Genomic DNA, 21,298 nt, shown 5'->3' with positions numbered 1-21,298 from the left:
GAGATTTTGTGAAATCGTCTGATAATGAATTACTGAAAAATAAAATATGTAAATAATCGAATCTTTCAAACTAATTAAAATCTACTTTTAACGCGAAATCGACCAATATACTTCATGAGAATGCTCATATTGTTACTTATATTTTTTGTAAATCTGTTAACGATGTATATATTACTTATATATTTGTTATTGAGAATGTTACCAAATTTCTATTCTACACAAAGGTAAATAGATATGAAAACTTAATGGGTTCGCTTAACAGATGTTCGAAACATCTCAAGAACATCTAGTTTCCATTAAGATATTACACTTAGATATTGAATCATGTGGTTCAAAAAAGTTTTAAAACAAGAAAAGAGAAATTTAAAAAAAAAAAAACATTTCTTTCTAAAGAAATATTAATTTGATATGTTAATGTTTGATAACATAATGTATGAAAAATGACAAAATAATAATAATTTTTAATTTTACAAATGAAATAAAATATCATATTGCATTCTTGTGCATTTCAGCAAGAGTCTACATACGATTATATAAAGTAAAATAATTACATTTATATCATTGAGATTAGTTTACAAACCAGTTGAAGTGGTCTCCCCAAAACTTTCGCGCATACTCTCTCATAAAGGTGCTATCTCAGAGAACGACTTGCATGATGTTGACTTACAAGAATTAACCTTTATTAACGTGAATATATCATTTTTACTGAATCTATCATGTAATTTTTAGCAAGTTATTCGACGATTAATCCCTGGCATGATGTTAATAGTATCCGCAACTCGAATTTGTGTTTTAGGCGCGTTTTTCCCAACTGATTGAAACAAAAATTTGACACAGAACTACAATTGTAGTCACAAGATCCTATATCATATTTGATATATTTAAGTCACTGCATCTTTGAGTTATTACGTTTACATGTTTCTGAAAATACAGACCGACAGAAGGTCAAACCCTTGTTGGATTTGGCTCAAAGTTAAATCTGAGTGTCGAAGTTTATCTATCTAGCTCTTTTAGTTTTTTAGTTATCGTGTTAAATTATTTTGAACAGCCTTGACATATAGACTTTCTTTGAGTGCATTTTGCTCAAGATTTGATAAAATTCTAGATATATGATATAAATACCGTACGCCCAAATTTCATCCACCCAGCTCAAAGTATTTTTGGATTATCTTTTTCATAGATAGACAGACAGAAAATTTCCAAAAATGCGTTTTCGAACTCAGGAAGGTCTAGAACTTGAAGATTCATCAAAATCTCGTGTTTTTAGCGATTACTATACTACGTGTACGAGAAAGCTTTTTATTTTAAGTGCTTAAATATTTCAGTTGGTAGGTAAATATAAGAAATAAAAGGGTGAGAAGTATAGATTGAAAATTATACCTAAATTTGAAATGGGAGAAAAAATCCATTCAAGAAATTGAAAAGGCACTTAGATTGGTAAAATCTAATTGTGCAAACAGTAGCATGAGTCCTATATATAAAACCTATATATATTAGCGGCCTTAGAAAAAGCGATTGGCAAAAAATAATAATAATAATGTTTTTAAAGCCTAAATATTTAGAATTTTTTTTTAAAAAATGAAAAGTGCCCTTCTCTCCACTTTCTGATTTACTTGCACAATATGGTTTTATGTTTCAATGTGTAGCGAAGACAACCATATAAACAGATCAATTTTTTTTTCTATTAGGATTTTGAAATTTTATAAAGGATTCTATTAGGATTTTTATTTACAAATTTACAAAAATTTTGATATCAAGAACATATAACAAATTTAATTTATCTAAAATGTTATATCTTGTCATTATAATTTTCACATACCCGCGAACAAACGAACTGACAAACAATACTTTCATGAATTAGGCTCAAATATGAAGCAGATCAACAATTTTAATGACGAAACCATATATTAAATTAAATCTTTCTAGCTCTTTTCATTTTTAAGACATCATGCCATCATACAATAAGTTTCAATTGTAGTATAGTGGAACATCCCTTTTTTAAAAAGTGTGTGCATGTCAAAGATGTATATGCTTACCTCTAGTAGTTTAGAAATTAGCTATTGGGTTACAATTAAAAAATATAGTAATCCAATTAAATATAGTAACTTCAAGCATGGAGGGATAATAATTGGCTCAGAAAAAGACTATCAATATTTCTCACAGAACAATTATAAAACTTTATTAATAATAAAGATGACATTTTTACAGTCACATGAAATATATAATTAAAACAATTCTATTTTTCTGCAGCAAATTAGTAAACTTAAAGACTAGAAAAAAAAATAGCATACATTTTAAAAACATTTTCTAGATTCTAGGTGAAAAAAATTGAGCCACAAAATCAATTAGTCACTAGAATTATTGGATAAAAAATAAAATATAATTATGACTGAACATAACAAAATAAAAACAAGTTTTACAATCAGCAAACAAAGTTATATTGCAATAAAATTATTAAATAATATTATTTTTTTAGAAAACTAAGACAAAACTTTCTGTAAAGTCTAAACACTTATGTAAGAAACTGTCAGTTAAAGAATTAAATAAAATTTAAATATATAGCAAAAGATAAAAAGCTTCATTAAATAAGTTTTAACAATAATAACAAAAAGGCAAAATATCAGTATGCAAACAAAAATCATTCTTATATGGCAAAGATATAATTATCATGTTTTTGGTTATATAAAAATTATAACTGTACATATTTGCATTTGAAATCATGACAATACATAAAAACAACAGAAATGTTTTACATAGCAATAAAATATTGAAAAGGTAATATTAAGAAATATTCCTGAAACACTTATGGTTAGTTATATCAAACATATATGAGAGAGAATTCATAAAATTTATCATTAATATGAACAGTCCATTGCACTACAAATACAGAATAACACACAAATAACATGCATTAAATACATATAAAAATGCTTAAGTATGAATCACATTATTTAAGAAAAGACAATTAAAAAAGCACAAAATATGAACATTCAAAATCAAACAAAATATTCATGCATTGTCAGCTTAAAGTCAAACAGCACTATCTCAAATATCTTAACATTGTAGATAATAATGTTTGATAATAAGGCATAGATATAAAAAACAGTGATGTTTATAAGTAAAGAAGTTAAATGCTTAGAATATTATTATATGGCACCTCAAATGTCAATTTTGAATGAAATGAAACTTTGACTTTTTAAATATTTGAAAGCTAACTGAAGCATAAATAACAATCATAAATATTCATGAAATATTGCACTTTTGACTACAATACTAAATTCTTTGGTTTAAAATATTTCAATAACAAAAACACAGCAAACAAAAAAGAGAGAGCATTAAACATTCATTAATGAGCACATTGATAAATGCTATAATAGGACTAATATATTTGACTTCAAGATTATTTCTGTAATACAAGCCAAAGTTATTACAGAAACAAAATCACAGCTAGATTTAAGTATACATCTTTAAGTGCAAAATCAGCAGCAAAACTTTTTATAAGTAACTAAGTAAATTCAAACCATTTAGAAAAATAAATTTTTTAAAAAAATCTATCTATCTATAACTGTCACAAATGAAGTAAAATGGATCCATGTAAATGATTAAAGCAATTGTTATTTAAATTAAGCATTTATATTTTCAAAATCATTAGAAAAATCCAATATTTACAAGATGAATAACTTCCAAGAAAAAAAATTAAATGAACACTAAAAATTATTTAAAAAGTTAATTTTAGGATCAAAACTAAAGATTGGAAATAAAAAAAATAATAATATCAAAAATAAAAGTGAATGTTGACTAACATCTTTTGTAAATAATAAAAAAAAATTATATTAAAATGCTGAAAATAGCTATTATTACAAAATAAAAAATTGAAAACAATAATAAAGAGAATAAGTAAATCCATATTGAAAAAAATGAACAGAATTAAAATAATATAATTCGAAAATAAAAAATAATTTATGCACATTAACACATTTGAAATTGTTCATTAAAATATAAATATATAAATGAGAATATCACTGTTGAACTTGAAAAAAATACCCGTTATATATCATTTTATTAAATTTTAAATCTTGGTTATGAAGAGTATAATTAGATATGTTATAGGTTGCTTTTTCTTCTTTTACTTTTTGCAATCTTGTTTTATTGTAGTTTTTTAAAAAAAATCAGAAAAATTCTGAAACCAATCAAACAGAATATAAAAATCATCAAATTTCTCACATGATCAAATTTAATAAAAAGAAATTTCTTTGCATTGTATTTAGTGTATCAATAGTTTAAGAGATTTTCAATAATTTTAACTCTAAAAACTGAACTATATAAAAAAAAATTACAGAGATTGACTGTAAAAAATAATTTGTATAATAAAAGCTTTTAAATGTTTTGGAAAAATAATTTAAAAATCCCTTTATCAAATTTTAAAACATCAGAATTACTATACATAACTAAAATGTGATTAAAATGGATCTATAAACTAGAAATAAAATTTGGCTCTATTTATATAAATACATTCACATGCACATGAAATATTGAAATTTACTTTTATAAAAGGTAAGAAAAAATATTCACAACAGATTATATTCGTTATGATGATTTATAACAAAAATTTAATAGTTTTCACACAGAATTAAATATAAACAGGCATATATTTGTTTATAATATATAAACAACATACAAAAACAAACACCTATAACAACTAAAAGAACTTCAGAATTTGGAATAATTGAAGGAAGTAGTATTTTATTAAGAATACTTAAAAAAAGAAAATAGCATATACTCTTTGAAGAAATAATGCATTCATAGCTAACAACATGCCTAAAAGTTTCATTAAATCAGACTGATAAATACAAATATAGAATTTTGTAAGCTATCAAAAGTTTCATGGCTTTAATTAAGACAATCATTTTCCATTTTATTTATATTAAAACATATTTTTTCATTAAAAAATCCCAATCAAAATAGACCATAAATATAATGACTCAGATCATCAATAATCCTTGGATGATAGATAAACACTATGTGATTTTTCTGTGAGTTAAATTTGAAAGAAAGCTTGTCAACATGGTTATTAATCATAACTTTATTCTTCGATAATGTTGCAACAAATGATGTTAATCAGAAATTAAGAACAGAGTTAACATTATACTATGGATTCATGTAATTTTTAATAATGAAGAATGGTATTTCCAGCAAGATGGGGCATTCCAAGAATGCTATCTTGATGTGAACGCATATGTTAATGGATTTTTGGTGAACAGATTCTTAGGATGAAGAGGTAGCACTCAGACTATCTTATCCAGAAGTATCTTGTCATGCATTGACAGAAACAAAATGTTTGTAATTCAAGAGCAATTATGACAGATCAGCAAAGAGAATCCGATGAAGGAGTTTGATTCAAATGCAAACTGATAAAGTAGTACTATTTTCAATTTCCTCAACTGGTTACATAAAATGAGACTGGATAGTAAAAATAGTATTTTGAATACTTCTGATAATTGTAAAATTAAAATATTTTTATAAACAGAGTTTTGAAACTTTGAGACATGATGTTAATAGCTAATACAATAATTATTCAAACAGCATAAACATTTCTTTAAACAAGTTGTAATTAATTTACAAGACATAGCTGCAATGTGTATCTTAATGTAAAAATTGTAAACATAAAATAAAGTTCAAAAATGAGAAAAAAAAATTACTGCCTTCATCTTAACATAAATGTTTCATTTTTTACATTTAAGATCAATTTAAATTATTTATTATGAGTAACAAGCAATAAAATAAAACTGCAATTTTTTAAGCAGAAAATTGTAAAACTTTCTGTACAGATTGAACCCCTAAATGTATAACTTTGATATAATTGTAACATAACAGTTAATTTAATATTAATAATAATTAATAATAAGCAATATATATCAACAAGGAACATACAAGCTAATAATCATCAAATTTATTTATTTAATATTTCAACCATTTAAGTCATCTAATTGACACTGTTAATTAGCCAAAAATAATTAAGTACTTAGACCCTCTCTCTCCAGACATTAAACTTTTTAAAAAAGGGAATCTTTTTTATTATAAAGAAAAAAAAAAACTCTTATTTTAAAATGAAGGTAGCAATTGATGCATTATGCAATTGTGCTATGCACAAAATAACATGCATAGCCAACAAAAATTAATTTTATTAACGAATCCAATAAATATTAATTGTGTAGAGAAAAAATTTATAAAATGGACTGAATAGAATGAAATGTGCAAATGGATGGTAATGAGTTTATGAAATGAATGATTATTATTTTAAAATGAAAATGTTCTGTTTAGTTAGAAAAGAAAAAAGAAAACCAAAATTCCTTGTTCCTTTTTCTCACTAATTTCTTTATAGTAAATATCACAACAAATTCCATTAACAAGCAAATCAATATTTTAAAACTACAGGCTAACAAATTTTAACATGAATAAAATATAATCTTTCTATCTTTACTGAAAATATGTTAATAATCAATCTAATAATGGGGAATTAAAAAAAAAATTTTGGCTTTGCTTGATTTCCAAATGAAACAAAACAGAAAATATTTCATAGTAAAACATAACAATCTTTTCAAAAAATTAAAGACAATAATAGATGCTTGGTGTTTATCTCTGAAAAATAGTTCAGAATGTATGAAGTTCTGAAACTTTAAATTTGAATGCATCTTAATAAAAGTATTCTTTTTTGACTAACAGTAAGATAAATTGTTTTATTCCAATTATTAGACATATAATTTTAAATTTTTAGATAATGCTTTAAAAAAAGATTATGTACTCTACATAAACCAAGCATATAAAAAATGCTGCAAATAAGTTTTAAAAATACCAATGGTTTAATTATATTTATCTAAAGAAAAGTATCAGAACAAGCTTTCATAAAAGCTGCAATATAAATTTGTGTTCAAGCAAATTATTATAAAATACAGTATATCAGAGATTATACTTTTAAGCAGGTATATAAATGTTAACATTTACATTTTTATTGTTACCCATAATTTAAATAAAAAAGATGAAAGAAACAAATGATATCAGATCTATTTACTATATATTCTGACATGAGATGCATTAGAGTATTCTTAGAAGGAACTAAGTTCAATAACATTTCCGAGAAGAATCTGGATACTTCTCCTTCAATTCTACTTTAAATTGGCGAAACAAAATTCTGTTTCGATCTTGGTCAACTTCTTTGTCCTTATGAAAGGAATTTGGAGTTTTTAGACCACGATGCACAATGAAAGCATTGTTTAAGACTGAAAATTTGTACCCTGCAACATGTAATTCACAGACCTGCAAAAAAATTTTTAAAAGTGAAATTTTACAACATTAGCAATTTAAATATTTTTGGTAAACCACTATATTTAAAATACAATTTACAGTAAAAAGAAATTTTCTTGGTAATTTTATCATTAAAAATTTGAAAAATTAGTTACAATTGTAAATATATCCAGAGTTCAATATATCATTCTACTCCTAAACAAAAATCTTAACAATATAGATCCTAATAAACAACAACAAGAAAAGAAAGAAACGCAAATTAGAATAAAGTAATGGGGAGTAAAAAATACATGTTGGGAAAAAAAATATAAAAAAAATTTACAAAATATTGCTTTAGTTACTCTATTATAACAATGATTTGGAGAAAAAAAGATTAATCATCAGATCAATTTGTGCTTTATTTAAGAGAAAGTTTATTAAATGTTTTAATATTTTAAACAATTATCACAAAATAAGCAACAATAAAAATCTTAGGTTTGAAAACCAGATCAATCAACTAAGAAAATGATACTAGCTTTTCTTTTCATTATTTGATATTAAAAAATCAAAGTTCAATTTCTATTTTAAAGTTCAATTAGTTTAATTTCTATCAAAGCATATTTGGAAATTGACTCTTTTTTTTTTTTTTCTATTAAGATAAACATACAATCAATTCTTTTTTAGTTTATTACAGGAAAACACTGCAAAAAGTAAAATTATGCCATTGCATAGAGTATTTTGACACTCTATCAGAATTAAAAAACCTGTACCACATGTACATGCCAATCTAATAGTCAAGGAGAAAAGGAAAAAAAAGGCATCATCTGATTAAAACCTTAAAATTTTGCAAATCAGCACCGAAATCAACAATCAAAATCTGATTTGGCAGACCAGCTTCTGCCAACTCTTATCATATAATGATAAATTTTAGTGATTGTATTATAGATATTTATTAGTTTATTCTATTTCTTTAATACAGTAATCTTCTTTAACAGTAATTTACCTAACATTTTAATTTATATAACAGATTATATATAAATACTTTGCATATTAATTTATATAAAATGACACAATCAAATAAATAAGTTTTATATATTTTGATAAGATAAATTATATTACAAGATACTGTACAGTTAACAAACTGGCTGATATAAATAAGCTTATCTAAAGCTTTTATGGCATTTACTTATGATAAATTCACCAAAAATTTTGGTTAAATTAATATTTTCTAAAATATTTTTTTATAAATGAAGCAATTAAATTATTCAGCCCAGATTGTTCTGATGACAAATTTAAGTCATTCTTTAATTTTTTTTTAATTTCAAAATCCTTATTACTGCCTAATTACCAGCATAATAATCTTACTTTTAATATGTTCCAAATTATAATGAAATCATTTTTTATTTAATTATAAATCAATTAGTACAATAAATTTTAAGTCCCAATCCTGTTCCTTAGATTAGATACCCTTAAACACAGCCTTAATAGTCCACGTGATAACATGATTCTGGGTATTATTTCTATAAAAAGGTGCAATAAATAATTGTTGGAGGAAAAAAAACTCTTCAATCCTTTTTAATTCTTTTTTTATATATAATAATTCAAATTCAGTGGGTCAAAGATTTTTTTCTGGTTAAAGATTTTTTTTTTTTTTTTTTTTTTTTTTTTGTAGTTGAAATGCCTATATCTTATTAGAACTTTAGAACTTGTCAAATAATTTTTTATTAGTCATAATATGAGTTTAAAGGAGTTTAAAAAAAATCTTCTCATTTCAATTCTATGTTGCATTATTTATAGAAAAAAACTCATTTAACTGAAATATTAAAAATAATTTTTTCCATAAATAGAAATTTTAAAAAATCAGAATTTATGAATTTCAGAACCAATAGACTCCATGGATAAGAATAGTAAGGTACAAATTTTACTAGAATTTTTTCTATAAAACTTTTTAGTAGAAACTTTCTATCATAAACAAAATTTTCATAAGGAAACAGTGGATTAACGCTGCAGTTCAATGACTTTTCCATGACGAGAAAGAAATCATTACATGATAAAAATAACATTTTCTTTTCAAAGAATCTAGAATATTGGTAGTAAAATTTTCCATGGTCAATGGTTTCACTATAGACTGGCACAATAGGCAAAATACCATTAATTCTCAACTGAAGGTATTACAATTACATAGACATACAGACACTCCTATTGTTCTGTTCTCCAGGACTGAAAAATAATTTTATCAATAAAATCAGTGGTAAGACAAATAACAGAAAATTAAACTGCAACATTGAACTAGCATGTCCTCCACTAAGTGTTTAGTATAAATGTAATTAATATAAGGTAAAAACATAAGTGAAACTATTGCATTTAGTGGATAAATGAATAAAATGAAAATCATGGATTTCATAGAGTAGAATAAGTTACATGATCTAGCATTATTGTCAATTGCATTTTTGACTTGAATGTTGGATTTAAAAAAAAAAAAAAATTAGATACTTTTGCTGAAATGAAAGGTGAAGTAAAATTTTGCTAGTTTACAGAATTAAAAATGTAATGTAAAATACAAATAAATATTTTATTATTTAATTATTAAAACTAAATGATAAGATTCTTTAAAAGCAACAAACATTGTCACAAAGAATAATTAAAGGATCTCAAAAAATGAAGGTATATAAATACTAAATTTATATTACTTCACAGAAATAGACAAACACAGTTTTATATATAAAGCAGCTATCCTTTCATTCTGTCATCATAATACAGGCAATTGTACTACAGTTGCCATTAATTCTGATAAATATTTTGCAAAAAAAAAGCCTGAAAAAAATTTCAATAGCACTTGTATTTAATCTCTAGCAACTGTATAACTTAACATCTTAACTTAATAACTTTTTAAAAAGTGATTAAGTAACTTATCTTAACTTTTTAAAAAGAAAAGAAAACATTTTGCATATGCAAAATATAGAGGTGTTAATCTATTAGTAGATCCTCAATCATTGACAAGTCTGAATGATGGCACTACTTAGTGTTGCACAACCAAAGAACTACAAACAATTTGAATGTGTTGTAAGAATTTAGGGAGTTATTCATTAAGATTTGGCAGATCATTGTTTGGGAGCTTTCTAACAGAAAATGGTGCTAATGCAAAACATATTGACAATTAACTCTGATAGTTTACTGTTACTGATAGTGAAAAGTAACCATTTTTTAGAATAAAATAAATTAATAATAAAAAAATAAATGATGTTTCCATATACTTTAACAAAGATATAACATACTTGACTAATTCTATTGAAACCATATTGGCGAAATCTTTCATCATAGAGAGGAACATTATTCCGTCCTATGTAAAATGGCTCCCAAGGATCTCTCCACAAGACTTCAAATAGAACATCTAGTTTCTTCGAAGGCGGTTCCTTCTGCCAAGCTTCATAATCTGTATGTTTCTGACATTTCCAACAAAGTTCAAAATAAAAGGGTCTAGCTTCCATTGCTTCAACTTGTTGAAGTAATGCAGATTTGGTTCGAGGTATGGCACCATCTTCTTTGACTTCAAATGCTGGCACAACATAAACAGTCTTGTCATCTTTACTGGAATCTGAGAAAAGCTTTTTCTCTTTAGCAAATTGCAAAAAGTCATTATGCAGATTCTCACTTGGCACCATATCGATATCTATCATGAAAACAAATTCTGTAAGCGCACTTCTTCTTGCTACATTTCTTAATAAATTATTTGGATAAGCTACACCCAAAGCATAATTCTTGCCTAAGCTAATTTTTTGCAAATTGTTAGATAAAAAGTCACAGGAATTAACATTTGGATAGGAAGAAGGCAGAGCATTATTGGTAGGTCCATTTAAAGGATAAACCAAATGGAAGCTTGTATTATACCTGATATTCTGATAGCACCGTCTAAGGTGTAAAATAGTTTCAACTGCCAGTGGTACATCTTCAGTTAAGCTGAAAACTGCAACTGAGATAGGTCCTTGCCATGCTGATGAAAGCAAATCTAAGTTATGAAGACCATTGATGGTTGTTTGAGTAGCAAGAGTGAGGCCATGTTTTGGATGATTACGATTTTTCATGAGTTCCCCAGTAATGAGATAATTTATTATGTGGAATTCCCCCGAAGAGTCCAGAACACTGCTTTGGTGAATTGATCGCATCATATTGGCCCTGTCTTTCTGGATTTCAGTTTCATGATATATACGAGCATTTGATTCCCATCCTCTGGAAGTAGCTTCTCTTTGGCGATGCTGATTCTTACGAGCTTCTAGTCTACTTAGCAAAGTCATATGTATTACCTAGAAAAAAAATTCAAATCCACTTTTATAATAAACCAACATTAAAATTAAGACACTTTTTACCTGAATTTAAAAAATACTGTAAATAAATATAATCACTAGGAAGAAATTTTGTACATCTATTTCTGTTTACTTTTCCTTTTTAACCTGTCTTTGTTAGCAATTAATTGCATTACTGAATGCCTGGATGAATAATATCAAATTTCCTTTCCTTCTTTCCAATTTTTAAGGTTCAATGTCACATATTTTTGTTGAATCAACATAAAAAAAATTGTGGAAATAAAAATAATCCATTCATCAGCATCTCACATTCAGTTTAGAAAGATTTTCTTTTTTAAAAAAAAAAAAAACTGAATGGGAGATAAATAATTAATTCAGCATGATGTCTATTCATTACTGAGCATTACTTCATGGATATTGATCAGAATTGACCTCGGATTAAAAGATCTTAGAAGACTAGAAACTTATTACGACATATGCAATAATAACTTTTCATGTTAATAGAAACAAGTTATACTTACAGCAGGCAAATATAAAAAAGGAATTCTTATGTTTTCAAACATTAAGTTTACATAATGTTGCTTCTCTATCAAACTTCACTACAATACAACTGAAAAACAACTAATAATGGGAACAAAACGATTATGTAATGAATTTAAGGAATGTATTCTAAATAATAATAATAATAATAATAAAGTTCTTTTTTACAATAACATAAACTGTTACTGCCTATATTATTTTTTGCATCACTGTTTGAAATATTCAATTCATTATCTTTCTGTAATAAATTTTTTTCCTTTTCAATTATGAAAGAAATATAGACAATGTGATTTTATTATTTGCATAGGGGGCTAAAAATGTTCAAATATTACTTTTGTAGATTATCAAAAAATAGCTTACAACAACAGTAACCTGTAATTTTTACTGAATAATTTTGCTTGAGATTAGTTTAGTTATATTAAAATATCAGTTTCAAGAAATACAAAAGAATAAATTTTAAAATTTTGAATAATGGTAAAAAAACAGAACAACTAATTCAGTATTTTTTTTTAATCAAACTTTAATGTTGCATAAATATAAGGACATTTTTCACCTTTACTCCAAAATTAAGATGGTTACTATCATTTTTGATGAAATCAGGTTTTGAAATTGGAATTCTATGCCCCTAAACTTGTTGGCATAGTTACCAGATTACTGTGGGCCTCCATTAGGAGGCAAATAAGATTGTAAAGTCCACATACAAGGTATTCTTATAATGTCCATGTATTTATTAGTCTGCAATACAAAATTAATTTCACATTGAATCTTATTTTATCAACACAAACAATGACTATAAATACATTATACTAAAATTTACTAACTATAGAACTAATGCCAAAACTTTTAGAATTCATATTTCAACAGCATGAATCATAATGTGATATATTTATTTCAAAAAACATATTTTGAAATAATTCCAAAATAAACCAGTAGTTAAAATAAATAAAACTGGTTCATAAAACTGGTAGTTAAATAGCTCTTCAATATAAATTTTCAATATCTATTAATATAACTATGTTATTTAACAAATGGAAATTTTTTTTTAAAAAAAACAAAAATTTATGAAACAATACAGCAACAAAAAATTATGTTAAAATATATTTTATAAGTTTAAAATGAAATAAATTTAATATAAAAATAAAATTTTAAAATTATTACTCACTTGTAGAATAGCAATTGTTATAACTAAAAATATGACTGCTTTTTTCCACAGAGCTTGTATCATGTTGCTCATTGAAAACTGTGTTAGTGAAATACATCAATTGTTTCTGAACAGTTCTTTTTCAAGTGGCTTTTTAATATAAACCTAGAAAATATAATTTTTACTAAAAATGCTTAGAATTTCTAAATGCATTTTAATAGTTTAAATTATAAAATCTAAACATAAATGAGTGTAGGAATTGTGAAATAAAATTTATATATGTGATATGATATAAATGCATTCATTTCAATTGAAATATTAATCACACATGCAGAGATACCATAACAAAAATGTTATATCCTATATTAAACTGTTGTAGTGATCAAATTCTAATAAAGAAAATTCTTATTTATTTCTTCTTGAGTTGATAACATACCATTTTCAAATTTATAAAATTGAAATATTTGCAAGTTCGTCATTAAGTTTTTAAAAGGTGCAGTACTAACAAAAATACAATCATTGTAGTAACAGAAATCGCTAATAATTTTAGACAGCACATTCAAAAGAAAAATATGTTTAAAATATTATAATATATAAATATAATAAATAAGAAAAATAATAAGAAATAATACTTTTGGTAAATCAACCAGAAAGGCATTCACGTGAAATTGCAACTTGAATTGAATCTGCCTGTTTAAGCAAAAGGTTCATTTTTATGTAGATTTAAAAAATTCAATATTTAAACCATGTCTAGAAACTTGAATGATATACTCAGTAAAGAAAGACAAAATAAAAGAGACAGAGAGAGAGAGAGAGAGAGAGAGACTTGTGAAAGTATTCAAAACATATACATGTTTAAAGCCAGATTTTACCAAAATTTAGCAGAGCAAGCATTTATTTTAGCTACATTTCATTTGATATTGCACATTAATGCTGAATTGTTAAAGTTACAGATACTAGACACTGAGCAGCATGGAAAAGCCAAAACAATATATATATATGTATATACACGGTGTCTAAAAAAATTGAATGTGGCTTTTATTCCTTAAATATGGATTATAGACATATACTGTAAATTACAAAGTTGCATAAAAAAGGTGCAAAATGTTATGAAATTGAATAAAATTTTCAGGGGATTCCCAATGAGTAAAATGTGCCTTATTCTCTAATAAGGTCATGTACAAAATTTCAGAATTTTGTCTTGAAAACTCTCAAAGATATGTTAAAACAAAGCTGGTAAAGGGTCAATCACAAATTCAAATGCAAATGTTTACAGCTTCAGTGCAGATGACGTGACGCAGGAATGCATCATAAGAAAATAAAATATGCTTTATATCTTTAGTTTTAAATACCAGCCAGCTGTTCTCGATTCCTGAGGCTGTGCTATATTGCTTGAAGGCGTTTGGGCTCATGGACCTGGTTTGATGTTACTGTCGACCAGGTGGGATAAGTCACAACAACAGTTTTAAATACAAATTTTAAAATCTTTGCTTCCTGAAAAATACTTTAAAATTTTATATTACGTATTTCAGAATATAACTTAAAAATAGAACAGTCAATGAACTTGTAAAAAAACTTAGAAATGTTTGCATATGCAAATATATGCCTCTGATTGGTATGTCCCATAATCTCAACAGACATGTCATTATATTATGTTATTTGTGCTCTATCATTGATCAGTAGCATAACTTACATAAGAATAACTCGCATATAAATATTTCACACTTCTGCTATATTTTGAGAGTGCAATTAGCCTGTACAAACAGTATGTCACAGTACAGCAATGAAGAACTTTTTGAAATCCTAATGCTTTATGCAATCGCAATGCTAGCGAAACTGCATGGGAATTTCGGCGTAAATATCCTGATTCTCGACATCCTTCTGGGGGATTTATTTCCCAATTAGTGCAACGAATGTGTGAAAGAGGAAGCACATATCCTGTAGATGGACCAAGTAAGCCCATACTTCACTGTAGGTGGACCAAGTAAGCCCATACTTCACTCAACTGATGAAGAAATTATTATTTTGGCTTAGTTTTGCAGTCATACAAATAGCAGTGTTCATACTGCTGCTTCAGATATGAACCTATCAAATGCAGCATGATTTTTCTTCTTTGCAAACTCATATCCAGGCATGGAAAAGTGGTTTATGTCAGCATTTATGTAGTTTCATATCTTTTGAGACTTTTTGTGATAAAATACTGAAATTTTGTACTTGACCTTATAAAAGAATCAGGTACATTTTACTCACTGGGAATTTTTTTGTACAAGGTCCATATAAAAATTTAAAGTTTGTATTTTTTAAAGTTTAATCCCCTGAAAATTTTAATTGATTTCATAACATTTTGCACCTTTTTTTTTTTTTTTTTTTTTTTGCAACTTTGTAATTTACAATATATGCCTATGATCAATATTTAACGAATAAGAGCCGCGGTCAAGGTTTTTAAGGCACCTTGTATAATTCCTAATTACTTTACATTCTAAAAATAATTTCTAAATTGTTCAAACTCTGGCTTCACAACGACTTTAACTTCAGCTATTATTTTTCGCACAGAACCAAAACACTGTGTTGACAAATCCTTTTCTAAAACTATATAAGTTCAGAATATTTTCTCGCAACCTCTTTTTCCTGCTTCTCACCTTCCAAGTTGGTTTTTGCATGCTCTTGTTATGACTTTAATAAAGAAATCTTGACAAAAGATAAAAATTGGACTATTTCTTTGAAATTATGAAGAATAAAAATTGTTTTAAAAAATTCCACAATTATTTTTTCAAAGCATGTTCTACAGACAAACATAATAAAATGCCATAAATTCAAGGCAAAGTAATGAGTGTTTCAAGGCTACTACTACAAGACAACAAAATAGTGTAGTGTGTTTCTAAAAATATTTCATAGAACACTGCCAAGTAGTTTTAATTGTTTTTTACAATTTAAAAAGAAAGGCCAGAGGTTTACAATTCCCTTTTATTTCATTCTGTAAACCTTAAATGAGATTTTAGCTGAGTAAAATCCAACAGTTATACTGAATCATATGGAAACAGAAAGTATGACACCAGCAAATAAAATTGTATTTTTATCGCAAAATAAGAAATAAGTTTATCAAAAATCATTAAGTATATGCAAATATCTGTAAGTGCATCTCTATATAAAGAGCAAGACATGCACATAATGTATTAAAAATAATTATAAAAGAAATCAAAGCTCAGAAATGAGATATTCAATTTTATCCAAAATTATCACTTATTGTTCTAAAGAATTTTTTAACTATTCATTTGAATGGTAAAGATGCTGTATCACTAAAATTTTCTACTTTGCTTACAGGTTAATATAATTGCAGTACCACTAATTGATTGAATAAATAAAATATTAATAAGGGAAATTAAAAACAGCATCTCCACTGGAACTTTCTTAAATACTACTATAGTTCAAATAAACAAGGTCTAAGTTTATATTAGTTGTTAAAAATTATTTTATATGGAGTGATAAATTTAAAAACTGATACAACTTGAATGACAGTAATTCAAAACATGACAAGAATCTTTATTTCCCTTATAATTAAAAACAATTCCATATACCAACAATTACTTCTTGACTCAGAAATAATTTCATATGCCAAATTTCAAGTGGAATAACCATGTAAAATTTTTAAAAAATTTTTATATATTATCATGTTTGTTAAGCCACAGGTAGTCTACAAGTTTGACGTTCTTGCTCTAGCAAATTAGCAAAAAATGTCAAACTTTTCATAATCAAAACACAAGAGATTGACTTAAAATAGTAACACCAAAATTTCAAGAATAGGATGATATATATTGCAATATTTATGCATAACTTGATATAACTTTAATTAGGAGGCAATTGAAATTATGATGCTTCAGTATAGATTTAGATTATCCTTCTTTTGAAGAAATAATGGTCAATAATTTGGAAAGATATATTAATAGTGACAAGAACTGTAATGATTAAATGAAAAGAAATAGTTACTTTGATCCATGAATGTAAAGTACAGGAACACTTTGTTTCTTGTCCATTGCTAAAATTATATGATATGCTAAAATGCAAAGGCTGAAAAAAAATAAAGATGCTTTAATAATGCTACATCCTACTAAAAAAAGATTTATAAAGCTTTTTTCTTTCTTCACTCAAAAAGTTATATATCTTCTTCCCTCTTTTACATTTTAAAAAAGATGTAAGCATTTAGCAAAATTATAAGCACAGTATCTTCTTGAAATGAACTATGTTAAAAAAGAAATCACAGTATGAAAATGAATGTAACCATAAAATCCCTTCTAGTAACAATATTTAGTATACCTTTGATTTCCTGTATTCTTCCATAGAATAGATTAAAAAAACACAAATTAAGAAAAGATCATTTATTCTTATGATTTCATGATGCTTTAAGAGATATTAAAATGACAAATTGGAATTTCATTCATAAACTTAAATTTTCCTATATTTATATTAAAATTATTGGATGCAAATTTCTTAGGCTATCCAAAATGCTCTAACCAAGCATCAAAAAGAACAAATTGTCTACTAGTAAGTATACATAAACTATTGTTCAATTTTAATAATTTGGCTTTTGTTCTGCAGAAAGATAACACAAGCTAACAAAACTGTGATGAAAAATCACATTCTTTATAAATAATTCTTCATATATAAAACTTCTATAATTAGTTAATTAGATTGTGATTTTTAGAATAGGAAAGTCCACAATTCTACATTATATAAATTTCATTAATCTCTTTTTAATTAGGTATCTGTTATATTAATTTTAGTTAATCATATGGAACTATAATTAGATATGCTGCAATGTTTCAAATATTTTTTTCAAGGGTAGGCCTGAAGACATATGGATGAAGAGATTTTTTCCCTCAAATTGTCTGAGAATAGAGTCAGTTAATCAGTTGTGTATGTATTTCATTAACAGCCAGAAAGAGACTATGTACTCCTTATATTGTGTAACAACTGAAATACTTAAAAATGCATTATATTTTAAACATATTTGTCATTAGTATTAATAGGTGTCCTTTGTTCATTACTAGTGCTTTTTTAATTAAGAAATCCCTATTTGGGCATAACAGATAATAATACATTTCACAATGGTTTTTTTTTTTTATTTGTACATTATGATGAAAGGTTAAAAAAAGTGGATCATGATCTAGATTTGAGCCATTACAGATGAAAAATAAAGATAATTATGGCTTTAATAATATTTAAGAGAAATGAAATCGAACTACTTTTATTAATATTTAGAAACTGTGCTAAAAGATAGCATTTTTCTATTTAACTGCTGATTCAATGATTTTTGAAAACAAAGGCAGCAATATCTTTTTTTACCAATATACTTTCAATTGTACCACAAAAAAAAACTAAAATTGTTTAATCTAACTACTACTAACTAATTTGGACAAACTAAAATTGGTTTAATCTAAATACTGAAAAGTTCCCTACTAATAAAATTTATATTAAGGCTCAATAGAAATGAAAGTCTAAATGAAATAATATAACTGAATGCTACCACAAATAAAAAAACATGCAGGTTTCATATGAACAATTACAATGCAAATAATTCTCTAAGATATAGTATAAAGATTTTACAAACAATAAATTAGGAAGATTTCTAAGTTATAATTTTCATAAAATATATCTCATTTTTTTATATATATATAATTGTACTTCAATTGTAGAGGAAATTTTTAAAAAAAGAGGACATCCAATAAATTCATCTATTTTCACCAACAAACTTTAATTTTTACTCATTCTTCAATTTTGATTAATATATGATGACTTACAGGTTATGTCTTAACATATTATTTCATATTTACAGATATTCATTATGTTGGATTATCCACTTATTAAACAAGTGCACATTAACACATCCCTATATAATCAAAAGGAACATTTATAGCTGTTGTTGATAAGTAAGTAATCTCTCTTAATTTTTTCCCTCAATTCTAACAGGACATTTTTTTTTTCTTTTTTTCTGTAAAACCAAATTTTTTACTGTTTTTTATTTTCATATGAAACTAATATTTCATAAAAAAAAAAAAAAAGTAAGTGAATGAAATATTATAGTGTGTGCATATTTAACAAGAAGATTTTTAAAAAGTTGACATTACTAATGCTGTACTTCTTTAAACTTACTAGTTTCTTTTGAAATATTTAAAACTAATTAATACAGATATCAGTTGAAAAATTGCTACAACATGAATATATTTAAATGCTTGAATATTTTCTCATAACTGTTTCTTAAAACATTTTTTTAAAGATTTATTACTTTTCAGTTAAACTGAAAAAAGTGGAAGTCTAATAATTTAAAATAACTATATTAATTTTTCCTTTGTTTTAAAATAATAAGAACTATAGATATATTTAACAAGAATTACAAAGAATAACATCTCATGCACCAAAATTGATATTATTTGATAATGCATCAAAAATGATATTGCAGAATAAGTAATACCACTTATTCTTATATAATAATTAACATAAACCTATAAACTCTTAAGAGTGTAAAAATCCTTTCAATTACTAGTACAAGAATGTATTAATATGTTTCCCCAAGATATATTATCACATAAGTCTAATCATAAGAGAAACAGAGAATAATAAAAAATTTTATTGAATATATTCTAGTTTAAGTTTGAAAGCTATTTTGTAATATTTATTTAGCATATAAACACATGGCAACATCATTCTGACATTCATCAATAAAACGATGTACAATCTAAGACATAATAAAATACTTTGTTTGTTTCTGTTACCAATTTATTTAAACCTTATATTGTTTTTAATATTCCAATTTACTTATATTTTATATTGACAATTATCTACGACTGATTTCTCTTTATTCTATATAAAAAGAGAAATAATACCTATTTTCTGGAATTTATTAATAAAAATTAAATTTGGTTGAAAGCTTCGGAGCCTATTCCCCACAAGCTAACAGCAGAAAAAAGGATGGGCATCTCTTTTAAATGTGAAAAATATGGCAATATTTCTCAATTACCCCAATTATTTGATCGAAAATTGAAGGAGAAGTAACTTTTCCACAATAGATTTGAAAATTATTGATCACAGACTATGTAAACAAAATAGTATGTATATTTCTTTTTTTTTTCTGGGAAATGTAAGAAAAATGTCAAATCATATTTCTTAATTTAATACTTTATCAGTTAAATGATATATTGAGAAAAGTACCACAAATTTACGCATGTATGTTTACTTAAAAAAACATATTTCTCGGTACATGAGTGGAAAAATCATAAATGTATTGAATCATCTTACTTATTCTCAAACAATCCCTCTCCTCTCCAGAAATACTAGCGTCTCAATCGCAACGTAATCCCTATGGGATGGGCGAATCCATCATGAACCGTACTTTTCACAGGTAGGTACGTTTGCCGGAGAGGGGCAGCAGGGATAAACGTTGGCTTTTAAATGTTGAGTTGTAGCTCAACGCTTATCCCGGTTCATTTGAATCGTTTTTCATTGATCACGAGGGAATACGTTGTCATTACTTTAGCATGTGAATGTGGATATAGTTTTCCTCTCTATTAATGTCTATTTTTAAATCACTATTTCTTATCTTTGAAAATGTTTACAAATTTGTTCTTGTGTTGCATTTCATAAACGGATCGTATATAATTTTTAGAAATGTATAAAATTACATTGTGAATGAAGAGGTAATGTGATATTGATATTTAAGTTTCAGTATGTAATATGGAAATAAAGCAAATCATTAACCATTTCATTTTCATACTTGATTTTTTTTTGCCATTATATTACTCTTGTGCTTTGTAGTTTTAAGTAAATGCATGTTAAATTCTTGTAAAGGTAATAAACTAACAGGAATGAAATAACTTATTGGATTTAAATAACACGTTTTGTGAGTAGAAGACATATAACCAAAACTTAATGATCTAGGTCATCTTTATTTTTAAAAAAATAAGTTAAATAACTTTTACACAAATTTAGAAAAATAATTTTATAAAGTGCTTACTGTAAAAACAACTTTAGCACAAAGTTTATT

At 25.6% G+C, this 21,298-nt stretch overlaps 1 protein-coding gene across 1 annotated transcript; it reads right to left on the bottom strand.

Annotated features, from left to right (window-relative positions):
- Positions 1-6,836: 6,836 nt before the first annotated feature.
- Positions 6,837-20,587, bottom strand: LOC129981143 (beta-1,4-glucuronyltransferase 1-like). The gene is made up of 5 exons (XM_056091845.1): positions 20,554-20,587; positions 17,248-17,328; positions 13,285-13,428; positions 10,557-11,582; positions 6,837-7,314 (listed from the first exon to the last, which is right to left on the bottom strand). The coding sequence occupies exons 3-5, from the start codon at positions 13,354-13,356 to the stop codon at positions 7,120-7,122; spliced, it is 1,293 nt and encodes a 430-aa protein (XP_055947820.1). The 5' UTR covers positions 13,357-13,428; positions 17,248-17,328; positions 20,554-20,587; the 3' UTR covers positions 6,837-7,119.
- Positions 20,588-21,298: the final 711 nt, after the last annotated feature.

Source organism: Argiope bruennichi, chromosome 8 (genome assembly GCF_947563725.1).
Source record: "Argiope bruennichi chromosome 8, qqArgBrue1.1, whole genome shotgun sequence".
NCBI classification, from domain to species: domain Eukaryota; kingdom Metazoa; phylum Arthropoda; class Arachnida; order Araneae; family Araneidae; genus Argiope; species Argiope bruennichi.
This window is presented reverse-complemented; position numbering and strand designations above follow the sequence as displayed.

Coding starts and splice junctions, on each gene's coding strand:
- LOC129981143 (XM_056091845.1), bottom strand. CDS start 13,356: ATGAGCAACATGATACAAGCTCTGTGGAAAAAAGCAGTCATATTTTTA. Junction 11,583..13,284: donor TAACAATTGCTATTCTACAA/GTGAGTAATAAT, acceptor TTTTTTTTCTAG/GTAATACATATGACTTTGCT. Junction 7,315..10,556: donor GTTTCAATAGAATTAGTCAA/GTATGTTATATC, acceptor ATTTTTTTGCAG/GTCTGTGAATTACATGTTGC.